General features: G+C 50.0%; 1 protein-coding gene across 1 annotated transcript in view; it reads left to right on the top strand.

Moving 5' to 3' along the window:
• Positions 1-13,680, top strand: part of SLC12A8 (solute carrier family 12 member 8) — a 144,349-nt gene that overhangs the window by 75,455 nt on the left and 55,214 nt on the right. The window contains exon 6 of the mRNA XM_042956675.1: positions 12,637-12,750. Within this exon, the coding sequence (XP_042812609.1) occupies positions 12,637-12,750 (114 nt within the window). The remainder of the gene's footprint in view (positions 1-12,636; positions 12,751-13,680) is intronic.

The following is a 13,680-nucleotide window of genomic DNA, read 5'->3' as shown; positions in this document are numbered from 1 at the left end:
CCCTGCGTGGTTCTGTAGAAGAGCTAATAATGGCACTTCCTAGCTCAGGCATTTGGGGGGCACCTGCTGGATTGCGGTGGGTCTGTGAGAGACAAAGTCAGGGAAATGTGCCCTCACGTCGCTCACATTCGGGTGGGGAATGAGGTGACCACCTATATAGACACAGAACCAGACAGACGGTCCCAGGCTGAGGGTAGGTGGTGCAGAGAGGACCAGCTGAGAGCCGGGGTCTGTGACTGGGCCTGGCTTTGTGGCCTGGGGAGCCTCTGAACGCTGGCTGGAGGGGAATGTGGGGTTTGCCACGGGAGCAGTTGGCAGGAAGGTGCTGCCTCCTGGGGGCTGGCAGTAGATGAAGCCCTAAATCAGACATCTGAAGATTATAGAATGGGGCCCTGTGTGAGCCTCCCCTTTACCCTCACTCTGGCCCCGGGGAGGCCAGTGCTAGAAGTTGCTGAGCTTGTGGCAGAAGTGGCCCCAGGCCTGCTTACCATCTAATTTATTTGTCGCTCCAGTCACAGATCTTAACGCTCACTGGGGGCTGGGCCATGCGTGTTCATCTTCAGAGACTGTTTCTGAAGACATAGTGAGCCCTCTGGCACGGCGTTGGCCCAACCCCAGCACACAGGTGCTCGGGCCAGCACCGGGCAATGGAACAGCCCCTGGAATTCATTGCACTTGCCAGTGGATTTCTAGGCCCTGTAGAGAGTTGACAAGTGGCTGTAACTGCTGGCCCAATTTGAAACACCGCATCATACTTACAACAGTTGTCAGAGCCGTGGCTTTCGAGTCAGACCCGGTGTTCAGAGTCCAGCTAGCCTATAATTTGTGGCATGGACTTTCTGACTGCCTGCCTCATTTCTGAAGAGCAGGTCACAATGCCTACCTTGCTGGATTGTCAAAGCATAAAATACGATAACGTACGAGTGTTGTAGCTGGCGCAAAGTGGTAAGAGGTCCGGTGTGGTAGCTGGAACCAAGTGGGTGCTCAATACATTATTATCACTATCATTGTTTTTCCTGGACACGTATGTCCCTGGGGGTCCCTGGGTTATATTCCACGACTCCAAGCTTCTCTAGCTTCAAGATCTGGGGATCTTGTCAAAATGAAGATTCTGATTCTGCAGGTGTGGGGGTGGGGAGGGGAGAGGAGAGAGCTGAGATTCTGCATTTGTAACAGGCTCCAACCTAGTTCTGCCTAGAGGAGTGTCCTCTTTCCTCCCTTGTCTTTGCTCTCTGCCCTATCGTGCCTCCCCTGCCCCCCAGGTCAGCCGGTCATCAGAACACTTCCTGGGCTCTACTGAAAAATACTCTCAGGCAACAGGTGTGAGCTGGGACCGGCCCAGCCAGGATATATGGTTGCCCCTTCCCACTGAGCACCCCCAGTTATTGCATCCATCTGGGGATGAGGAGAGGATCCTGAGAAAGGAGGGAACTTGTTCATGATTTTGAGGAGCTCCTAATCTGTTGGGGGGACTGTATGAACACACCTTACTGTCCCTGCAGAAAGGCATGCAAAGGCTTACAAAGGAACACGCAGACCAAGAAACCTGCCATCAAGGAACACACTCAAACCAAACTGCATCCTCTCTGGGGCTTCAGCAACCTGGGAAGGTGGCAGGTGCCCTGCCCCGCTTGCCCTTCTCAGAGCCAGAAGACTGAGGGGCTGAGAGGAGAGCATCCCTGGCAGCCGCCCTGGAGGGAGGTGTGTACACAGCATGGGCACTAGCCCAGGGCAGCCCTGGGTAAAGGCATATCCATTTAAGGCCAGTTCTCATTAAGTGGGACCTGTGTCAACTGCTCCCAGGCCTGAGGTCATAGTGACTGTGAGGTTCTCGAAAGTGGGATCATGTGCTAAAAGCAAGGCTGGGATAACAGTGCCCTTGACTTTACTGTAGTTTTGGGTGGGAGCTGGATATGGGTGTTATTGAGAAACTGCATTCTGTGCATCTTGACAGCTTTGCCTCAAATCCCTGCCCCCATCCCCCATCCTACTCCCCACCACTGGCGAATAAAACTCCATAGGTTCTCGATGTCAGCAAAGGGAGCCCTGATTTCTGCCAAAGCTCCTGAGAATATGGTGCTTTCTCCTAAAATCTGCCCATAGGAATGGCGATGAGATGGCTCACTGAGTGGCTCCACTCAGCAAGAGCTGAGCTCCCATACCTTTGCCAGAGGCGTCCACCGCTAGGAATAGTTCGTACCTGGGGCTTTGCCCCTCACTTTCTGAAAAGCTGCAGCCAGGAAGCTCCCTTTATTCTCTATTTCTGCATCTGCAAAGCAGAGAGGAGCCCAGGCCAGAAACAGGGATACAATGATGGTCCCTGCAGGGGGCACTGTGGAAACAAGTGACTTGTTTATGTTTTATTGAGGTTAAACATATGTGACATAAAATTTGCCATTTCAACCATTTTTTAAATGTACAATCCAGTGGCATTTATTACATTCCTCACGTTGTGCAACCATGATGACTTTCTGCTTCTAAGAAACTATGTCTATTAAGCAATAACTACCCATCCCTCCCCCACAGCCCTTGGTGACCTCTATTCTATTTTGTCTTTATGAATTTGCCTGTTCTAGATGTTTCATATAAGTGGAACCTTACCATATTTGTCCTTTTGTATTTTTTTCACTTAGCATAATGTTTTTGAGGTTCACCCATGCCGCAGTATGTGTCAGTATTTCATTCCTTTGTATGGTTGAATAATATTATGTTGTATGGACATACCACATTCTGTTTATCCATTCATCTGTTGGTGAGCATTTGGGTTGTTTCCATTGTTAATTATTAATATTTTATGGGTTTTGTATGTTTCCTGGGTCTAGACACTGGAGACACACCAGGAAATAAGACAGCACGGTTCTTGCCCCCACCTGGTAGGTAGCCAGGCAGGGACAACAGAGAGATGAGTGCCGTCACAGGACCTGTGAGGACCTACCGGACACTCTGGTTGGGGGCTTGGCCACACTGGGTCCTGGTCTGGCCTGACCAGCCGTTAACTGTGCGGGGTTCTTTTTCAGGCCTCAGCCTTCCCATCTGTAAAATGGATTTGAGGCTAAAGGCCTCTGTGGCACTATCATTTCATGGTCCTATGATGCTGAATCTTCTGCTATGGAGTTCTAAGAGAACATTTGCTTCCTTTCTTTTTTGGGTCGGGCGTGTGGTGGGAAAGAGGTACCTATGGCTGTAGAAGTGGGGAGAGGAAGGGGTGTCTTGGAATTTGAGTATTTCCAGCAGAGTGCCTGGCAGGAGGGTGGGCTTGCTGACACAACTGTGATTGTCTTGCTGACAACCCCCTGCAGGAGGCCACTTAACCTCTTACCCCCCACCCCCCTTCTCAGTTGCCTGCCCCTGAGAGGGTGTCCAGGCAAGACTAGGGAAGGTCAGAACTCTTGACGGCCAAAGGGGCTAGAGTTGTGTAGGAACAGCCCATTCGGGGGACTACCAGTTGGGTTAGGATTATTTCGGGGTCTCTGGGCCTGGAGTTTAAGCAGGATGGGACTTGGGATGTCAGAGGCCAGGACGGCCAGAAGGAGTAAGTGGTGGCTGGGTGGAACCCACAGCCAGGGTGGAGATTTCCTGTCAAAACAGCCACTTATCCTGGCGGGAGAGTGCATTCCTTTACCCTAGGAGATAAGAAGGCCCGATTTTCCTCTCAGGGTTCCTTTGAGCTGTGAGCAGCCACTGGAGACTCTGTAGCCCCCTCAGTCGGGGCCCCAGCCTGACCAGCTCATGCTCCTGGCTCCCCTCCCAGGCTCCCTGCATCCTTGAGTGAGCACTGACCCCAGCAGTGGCAGCCAAGGGTTGAATCTAGCCTCCTCTGTGCTTTGATTTCTTTACCTGAAAAACGCACCTATCTTGTAGGATCGTTCTGAGCTAATATACTTAAAGGGCTTAGAATAGTGACTGGGATAAAGCCTTACTCAGGGTGTGTGGCAATTGCTAGTCTTATCCCAAGATACCTCTTTGTTTCCTGGGCCCAGGAAAAGTTCCCACCAAAGTCAGGCCCTTTCATGTTCTGGGGCATTTGACAGTTCTTTTCTCTGTAGGCATCTCCAGGCAAAAATTTCTTATCTCAGCTGGCTGACCCCAAGGCAAGAAAAGATTCATTAAGCATTTAAAATAGAGTCCATTTCAGCAGACTGAACAATTTCTTGGGTATTAGAAATCATTCTTCATTAAGACAAGGTTCTTCCTCCCTTTCACAAGTGAGGACTCCTTTGCTCAGAAAGAATCTCTGAACAGTCCATCCTAGATTGTAGGGATTGTAAGGGTTGGCAGGAGCCTCTCTTGTTATGGGAAACTTTCAGCCACCCCCTTCCAAGGGGGCACCCCTAACCTCTCCCCGCAGACCCTTCATCCCTTGGGTTGCCCAGCCTTGGGGGCTTTCCGGCACTGTTCCCGCCAGCCAGTTGTCCTTCAGGGTGGAGGCCATCCCCAGGGGCCTCGAGGCTCCAGACTGCTCCTCCCTGTGCCCTCTGGGCAGGCACAGCCCCACTTCAGACTTCCCTTCTGGCCACTGCTGGAATGCCCAGCCCTCCCTCTGTGTATTTTCTCTCTGGGTGGGGGCCTGGGAGCTGGAAACCCTGCTCACATCCTCTCCCCACCCTCTCTTTGGAGGACCAAACTCCAAAGAGGCCAAAGCCAGAGAGGAGACTGTGGTGTGGGGAAGGCTAGCAGCTCGCCGCCCAGAACTCCCGTGGGGAAGGAAAGCTGTGCTGTGGGTGGGCATCTTGGGAGCCTCTTCCAAACCTATCATCATTTCCCTTCTGTCTCTCCAGTCTGTGGTCAACACAGTCCCAACCAATACAGCCTGACCCAGTTCAAGTTCAGAGCACTTCTGTGGAGTACCTGTAATGGACTGAGATTGTTATGACCCAGTTTAATGAGATAGCCCTGCAGACTGGGGCTCGGTACTCTGTGGGCTCCGGGCTGGACTCCAAGCTAGGGCCACAGTTCCGCTTCCAGCTCTCATGCTTTGCATAGCTGGTTTGCATCTCTGAGCTCAGTTGTCAAAATGGGCCCACGGATTAGACCATGAAGGTTCGTTATCTGCACTAATGGAGGGCACCCAAGATGCTGTAATAACCAACAGGAGACCTAGTAGCATACTTGTAACCCATAATTGCTTTGTTTCCTTAACATATTCAGGAATGTGACGGCAAGCTGATGTCACAGTTTTGTAGCACATGTTGTATCACCACCACAGAGAAGGGAGGGGGCATCAGGGAGGTAGGGGGTGGTGCTGTGATGTTCTAGAAGCTAGTTTGGGATTTTAGATCTGCTGCTGGAAATCAGTGGTATAACTGGACTCTGGGTACTGAGTGTTAAGAATGAGCTTCTTGGGGGGCGCCTGGGTGGCTTAGCTTGTTAAGCGTCCGACTTCGGCTCAGGTCATGATCTTACGGTTCATGAGTTGGAGCTCCACATCAGATTCTCTGCTATCAGCACAGAGCCTGCTTCAGATCTTCTGTCCCCCCTGCCCCCACGGCTTCTCCGCCCCTCCCCTGCTCATGCTTCTCTCTCAAAAATAAACATTAAAAAAAAAAAAGAGTGGGCTTCTGGCTGGGCCACTTTCAGAATTAGAAGGGATCTAAAACATCACCTGGTAGGCCCTGCACCTGCACCTGGGTGTGTGGTCTGCATCACTGGGGCGCTCAGTAGGGGTGCGGAACCTTGGGCTCATCCCAGAGTGACAGTCAGAATTTGCATTTCAAAGGGAAAAAGGACTCACTCACTGTCCCCCAGGAACCAGGGCACCAACCCCTGTATCTAGACTCTTGGTTCTCTTCTCCCAAATCCATGCTCTTTGGGTCCAAGTTGACTGCCCTGCCCCTTTGCAGCTCCCGGGAGCTAACACCACAGCCCAGAGGAGGAAAAACTCCACTGGCCAGTGCAAGCAGGCAGAGGCATGCAGGTTGAACTGCCCATCTTTGTCCACTTTGGACTGTCTGGGGTTGGGCAGTGTCTGAGTAAATTGGGGGGCTGCTTGGGCAAGAACTCTGTGGGGCACTTAGTAGCAGGATGGGGCCCTGGACACTCTCTTTCTTCCCTTTTTCACTGACCTATCTTTGTGAGGCTATTTCAGACCTGTTCTCTCCCTTAAGCTGCAGATCTCTCCCCACAGGGCGACAACCTAGAGTGGTCACAACAGCCCTGGAGGTTGAGCGGACCCTCAGGCCACCATTCCAGCACCACCATCAGGGAGGGCCTGAGGGGAGGGGTGTGTGTGCAGCATGATGCTGGGCTCCTGGGAGAGGCACCCAATTCGTGTTTCCCCTACTGCAGGCCTACTGTACTTCCTCCTCGACTGGGAGCCTCTGCTGGCCCCTCTCCTCGTGGCCTTGTCCCCATCCTTCCCCCACTCCTCCACTACGTTGTTTTGGTGTATGTCCCTTCCCAGAACCTCGGCCTCTCCTTTCCTTTTCCTTGCAGAGTTGCTCTTCCTGTGATCCCTCAGGCCCCAGCCCGCCCTCTGGGGCCCTCCCTGCCTTCCTCTCTCCCAGGCCCTTCCTCCGCTCTTTCTATTCCTGGTTGGACCAACCTCTCCCATTGTCCATTCCCAGGAAAGGGCTGTCTTGCTGGTCGGGGTTGGGGGCGGAGTGAGGGACCTGAGCCAAGAAGAAAGCCGGTGCCGGTGCCGGAAGCCCCTGCCTGCCCCCACACTCCCCCCAGCTCTACTCACAGCAAGGTGCCCCCCACCCCTGCCCCATTGCCAGTGTCATTTTTAGAAATCTCACTTTCTAAGTTAGTCAGCAGCAGCAATCTGACACCCACATGTGGGGGCTGATGACTTCCCGACTGCCTCTTCTAATTTCAGCAGACCCCAGCGGTGGGGCCGGCAGGAGTGGGGGAGCAACAGGTGCCACAGGAAGCTTCCCAGCAGCCACCTGACCAGAGGGCTTGGGAGCTGCGGTTTGTCACAACTTGTGACCAGGGCAGACAGCCTTGGGCCAGGGCAAGGTGGCTGGGTTCCCATGAGTACTCCTTGGGAGCAGACAGCAGACCCTGCAGAATCAGGGCCCACTCATGGCAACCAGAGGAGCTGTGTTACCAGATTCTGGGAAGAAAGGCCAGGGCTTTCTGTAGATGACCTTCAAGCATCTTCCCTCTGCCCGTTCCTGCCTGGACTTTGTCTTGATTTATTTTCTCCCTCTGTGTCTCCCCACTCCACCCCCATTCTGTTTTTGTTGTTCCTAAAAGCACATAGCTCAAATGGGGCCAAAGTATTTTTGGTAAATACAGAAACAGATGTTCGGGTCAAACCCAGATACATTCACATGTGGCAGGTACAGGCATTGAGCATCCCGGGCCTTTCAGAGTTGGAAGATGTCAGCTGAGAATGCCCCAGATTGGCTCCCTGTTTAACCAGCAGAGGAACTGAGAGGTTTACAGGGTCAAAAACACAAGCTTTAGAGATCTCTGGGGAAACAGCTCGGGATGAATTACAGAGAGACAGTATGGTAGATGGAAAACTTTGAATTCAGACAGATCTGGGTCCAAGCTAGGCTCTGCCTTCTAGCTATTCAAGCCTCAGCCAGTCATATACCCCTTGGTACATGTGGCATTCCACAAGGGAGACCCTCTGTTAGCCCCCTGCAAATGGAGAGAGGGAGATCCTGTGATCTTTGGGGAGGTGGGTTTCAGGGGTTGAGAATCTATGCTGTATGCCTTAGCACTATCCCCCTGGGGAAAAGATGTCCCCAGAAAAGTTTGTCCCACAGACCACAGGCCTGCCCAGAACCAAAGCTGGCTCTCTCTTGGTGGGGAGGGCAGTGCTGGGGATCTGGGAACTGGTCTCCTACAGGAGAGGCAATAGCTGTAATACAGACAGGTCTGGCTGTGTGACCTTGGACAAGATTCTGTGTCTTCCTGAGCCAACTGTCCTTATATCTGATCTTGCAGGGTAGTTATGGGAATCGGGGATGACATTGTAGAGGACTTACTTCCCAGTAATTGGTGCATAGGAGGTGCTCAATAAAGGGCTGCACGTCAGTGTGTTCAGAAGAGAGGTTGCCCTGTGATGTCCTTGAAGATGGAACCTGCACAATCCTGTGCACAGAGAGACTCCTCACTGCCTGGCAAGGACTGCGGTATGAAACTTGCTGGCTGTGTCACCTGGGGCTGCTGCCACTGCGAGGTAGGGCATGGTAGCAGTCAGGGCATGGGAGGCCATAGGGGTGCAGGGCCTGGCGGAAGTCTCAGGTGCAGAAGCAGCCCTAGTGTGGAAGTCCTGAACTTCGGGGTACATGTCCCTCAAAGAGACTTCAAAGGCCTGGGAACCTCCAAATGATGTGTAAAATGTGTTGTCTGTGGGGACAGCTTTCAACAGATTTTCAAACGGGGCCAAAACTAGCCAAATTAAGAACCTTTGTTCTGGATGTTAGTACATCAGGCTTGAGGATGCACTGTAAGAGGACATGGCAGGTGGGGTCCTCTCAGCCCTGTGCCCTGGATATGACCAGCTGATCTCACCCCATGCCTCAGCCAGCAAGTACAAGCCAGGCAGGGACATCAGTGCCTGAACTGGGCACCCACCCTGCCATAAGCTTGAGGTTCAGCTTGACTTGGCTTGGGGTGTGGGATAGAGACTGGGTCCCCAGAAGTTGGGGTGGGGACCAGTAGGGCCAAACCTCGTTGGGGGCTGGCTCAGGACTGGGGGCCTGAGGTGGTGAGGTTGTAAGGGGGTGGGAGTCATAAGGGCCTGGGAAGGTAAAGGCAGAGGAAATGCAAGCTTCTGGAGCTCCTTCTCATCCATTGGAAAGTGGCACTTGTGCCTGAGGTCTGTCCCTGCCTGAGTGGGCTTGACCAAATAGTCGTCAAATGATCCCTCTGGGCCTTGGATTCTAGTCTGAGGGTGATCACTGCAGGATCTTACCTCAGAGCCTTATTTGGAGACCTCAGGCGTGTCTCATGGAGGTGTGGCTGAGTTAATTTTAGTTTATTTGCAGGTGGGATCTGCTCAGCCCTGTGCTTTCTCTTTCATTTTCTTCCTTCCTTCCTTCCTTCCTTCCTTCCTTCCTTCCTTCCTCCCTCCCTCCCTCCCTCCCTCCCTCCCTTTCCTTCCTTCCTTCCTTCCTTCCTTCCTTCCTTCCTTCCTTCCTTCCTTCCTTCCTTCCTTCTTTCCTTCCTTCCTTCCTCCCTCCCTTTCCTTCCTTCCTTCCTTCCTTCCTTCCTTCCTTCCTCTCCCTCTCCGCCCTCCTTTCCCTCCCTCCTTTCCTCTTTCTTTCTTTCTTTCTTCCTTTCTTTTTCTTTTTTTATCTGCCCCATCTTTTATTTTTTCTCATAAATCACTTAAATCATTTCTAGAAGCAGATAGAGTATAAATAGAAAGAAAGAAAGAAAGAAAGAAAGAAAGAAAGAAAGAAAGAAAAGAAAGAAAGAAAAGAAAGAAAGAAAAGATACTTGTTTACAAAGAAGTTGTCTAGAGAAGGTAGGCTTTCAGTCCTGGGATGTTTTGTTTGTTTTTCTGAAAGATATAGTTGTTTTTTTTGATAAGTCAATTTTAACTTGTGAAAGACAATGTGGAACACTTATGAAAAGAAAAGAGAAATTGCTCATAATTGCATTATATAGATATCCATAGTTAGTATGTTTATGTTTCCTTCTAGTCTTTTCTTACACGTGTATATTGAAACTCTTTTGGTATTTGTACTATAAATGGTATCCAGGTTTCTTGCTTCACCATGTATCATACATAACATGGACAATTTTCTGTGATGCTAAAAGCCCTTTATAAACATTTAAAATACTTCAGTTCCCCATAGTTAGGCATTTAGACTCCCCATTTTACATCTTTATAAGTAAAGCATTGAAATGTTTCTGTCCATAAAGTTCTTTTCAAAGTTAAGATGATTTCCTTGAGAAAGATTCAGAAGCACATCTGAAGGGAGAGGGCTGTCTCAGCAGCATGTTGGCGTGAGCGTGTGCTGGGGAATGCGTGGGGCCGCATCTGCCATAGGCCCTGCAGAGACGGGATGAGGCAGGCCTCCTCACAGACCCCCATGAGAGCCAAGTGACTTAGGCTCTCAATCTGTGGTTCTTGGTGGGGTGGAGGGAGAGAAGACTCATCCATGGGGCCTGGGCAAAGCCTTCATATACCCCTCTCTGACTGAGCTCCCATGGGCCTCCTCTGCAGGGATCAGTGAAGCCTGATGAGGTGTTTCTGTCCTGCACGGCTGGCCCGCCCAGCATGCCCACAGCCCTGCGTTCAGATGGGCCTTCAGACCTGTGCAGCATTCCAGCTTGGCTGAACTCTGTTCCAAGGCAGGCTGGGCTTGGTGTTCACCTCAGAAAGGCTAGTCAGTGGGGTCAGCCAGCGGATAAACTAAAGTTAACTCAGCCATTATTGCTTTTTTGTTAATGAGGGGAAGACCAGCTGTGAAGATGCCAAACCATTCAGAAATGTTGCACAGTACTTGGGATTTAATGTCTCAGGACAAATTCCGCATTCAGGCAGAAGAAAGCAATCGACAGTGATTTTAAGTCTTGACCGGACTCCCAAGGGTCCCTTGTGCTTCACTGAGCTTTCATTTTATTATTTTTTTTAAAAATATTTTTCCTATTAAGTTATGAATCTTGGAAGCTGTGAAAAGCGCTGGTGATCTCACTGGGCTCATGAGTGAGCAGGAGCTCTTTTGTGGATTGAGGCCCAGGGGGAAGCTAAGCCCCGAGGTAGGTGGAGGACAGTCGGGCAGGAAATTCTGTCACCACAGCTCCAGGGGTCGGCTGGAGTGGTGGCTAGACGCCCATCCTATGTGGTTGTGGGGGTTGAGGGAAGGAGGGCAGGACTGGCTTCTCTTAGGCTATAGTTAACAGGAACAAACTAACTCATTCTCTGAGATGAGATTCAAAAGCAGAGGCTGGATATCCTGGATGTTCCTGAGCCTAAGAATACTTGATCTGGATCTTAAACTTCCACAGCCCACTAACATGTCACAGATGCTCTTCAAAGTGACCTCCTTTGACAAAGAAACAAAATAGGCTTAAAACCACCTGAAAAATTTTATTGAAGTCAGTGTACAAATGTTTAAAACGCTTTGAAGAAATCGGATCTGAGATGTTCTTGCTAAAAAGCAGCCTATGAACAAGTCAAAGTGAAAGCATGGATTCGAGATGTGCCCATAGCCAAGATCTAAGAGAAAGATTCTTCTTAATGTGACCCATATTTGCCACCTACCTCTTGTGTGACAGGCACAGTGCTTGACTCTTGAGGGCAGACATTTGTGAGACTGGATTTCTTGCCCCAAGGAGTCTAGTTGGGGTAAGATCTAATATGGCCAGTCACAGTATGAGGGCACTTAGGAGGAATTGATTCTGATCAGGAGTTGATGTAAAAGCCAAAGGAAGTAGCATTTGAGATGGGCTTTAAAAGTGAGCATGGTGGGGCGCCTGGGTGGCTCAGTCGGTTAAGCGTCCGACTTCGGCTCAGGTCATGATCTTGCGGTTTGTGAGTTCAAGCCGCGCATCGGGCTGTGTGCTGACAGCTCAGAGCCTGGAGCCTGCTTCGGATTCTGTGTCTCCCTCTCCCTCTCTCTGCCCCTCCCCCACTCATACTCAGTCTCTCTGTCTCTCTCAAAAATAAATAAACATTTAAAAAAATTTAAAAAAAAAGAGTGAGCATGACAATGGGGCACCTGAGTAGCTCAGTTGAGCATCAGACTATGGCTCAGGTCATGATCTCACAGTTCATGAGTTTGAGCCCCTCATCAGGCTCTCTGCTGTCAGTGCAGAACCTGCTTCACATCCTCTGTCCTCCTCTCCCTATGTCCCTCCCCCACTCACAAATCAATAAACATAAAAAAAAAAAAGTGAGCATGGCATTGATGCTTAGAGATGTGGGAGAAGGGGCTGGAAGGCAGGGACACAGGAATGGGTATTACTGGTGTTCTTGTGGAGAGTCATTTTTGTGACTTCTGGGCAGAGGAAAGGCAGGAAATGGTGGCATGTTGCCTGGTTGTAGAGGGCTTTGATATTCATCTTAAGGAGTTTGGACTATATTCTGCAGCTAACAGGGACCCGTGGAAAGGTTTCTGAAGAGGGAAAGTAGCTTAACTTTTTCAATTAACAGAAAATACATAGATACATGCTCAGTGAAAGATTCCAGCTATATGGAAATCTGTAAAGAAAAAAGAAGAAAAGGAAAAAAGAAAATGCTCCCTTTCCCAGAGGTAACTATTGTTCTCCTTCAAGTCATTTTATCTACCTATATCTGTCGATAAAGACATACAAAATCCAGCCCTGGAAGTGTTAAGGCCGATTCTGTCAGACTTCTTCCTTTTCCTTTCTCTCACAGACACGCCCCTACCTTTTTTTTTTTAAGTTTATTTATGTATTTTGAGAGAGAGAGAGGAGAGAGAGAGAGAGCAGGGAAGGGGGAGAGAGAAAGGGAGAGAGAGAATCTCAAGCAGGCCCTGTGCTGTCAGCGCAGAGCCTGACCCTGGGCTCTATCCCATGACACTGGGATCATGACCTGAGCCAAAATCAAGAGTCAGACGCTCAACCAACTGAGCCACCCAGGCACCTCAGACCCCTACCTTTTAATATTTAAATTTATATAAGCTAGGCCTGTAATCTAGGGAAGCCTGCATGCTGTATCTTCTCACTTGACTCATTTTGCTCTCCTTTGTATTATTTCAGAGCACGGTTTTATTGGGTATTCACCAGAACTGCTACAGAACAACACTCTCCCAGATTACAGCCCTGGAGAGTCTTTTTTCACTGTTTTTGGGGTGTTCTTCCCAGCGGCTACAGGTATAGTAATTTGGATCCTTTTTCACTCCTGCATTAGGGGTATAAATGCTTGGTTTCTAAAACTCAGTATTATAAATGGCCTGCATATGCTCCTAGGATGTCTATCTGACTTTAGAGATGGCCTTAGCTTTGACTAAAAAGCTATTAACAGAGAGTTTACTTGTCCACAATTCCTGAAGGCTCCAGCATTATTTATTCTTCCTTACCCTCCATACCTATCTATTGAAACCTCTTGGCCCGGTCAGTAGAGGAGACATATTTCTCTTAGGGCTGAGCAGGATGGATTCCTTAGCAGGGCAAGCTGCCCCTTCCACCACAGAATGGGTGCAAACTTGGTCTAGAAACTCCCCTCCTCCCTACCCCAACCTGTGAGTTTTCTCCAGGGGGCAGAGAAATGCTATTGTCTTCTCCCTGTTCTGGGTGTGGGTGAGATCAGGACCCTTGGACAATGAATGAATCTCCCTGCCCTACCTTCCCTATTTTTCTGCTCTACAGTGGCCAGGGAGGAGCGTTACAAAGCTGAGATCCCTCTAGAACTCTTGTCTTAGGCTCCAGGCCTTGGCCCGGAAGGTGGTAAGCGAACATGTGGACTGAATGATCATAAGAAATAACCATTTGCTAGAGACTGGACTTGTCCCATGGCACAGACTCAGAGAAGCATTTTACTCTTGATCAGGCCGCATCAGTGACCTGGAGTGTGGCTGATCTTGTCTCCGTGTCCTTCTCCCCTCTTCCCTCTGCCTGCCTTCATGTGGCTATTTCCTTGCTCATGATCCTCTCCTCAAATAACATAGGGATAGAAAAAGGAGGAGAAGCTACTAGGATATTAAAACTTTAAAAGGCTGCCCGTGACAAATGCTGGCAAGGATGTGGAAAAAACTGGAACTCTCATACACTGTGCAACCATTTTGGAAAACAGTAGGATGATTT

This window comes from Panthera tigris, chromosome C2 (genome assembly GCF_018350195.1).
Source record: "Panthera tigris isolate Pti1 chromosome C2, P.tigris_Pti1_mat1.1, whole genome shotgun sequence".
Taxonomy (NCBI): Eukaryota; Metazoa; Chordata; class Mammalia; order Carnivora; family Felidae; genus Panthera; species Panthera tigris.
Note: the sequence above shows the minus strand (reverse complement) of the source record. Positions and strands in the feature narration are given on the sequence as shown.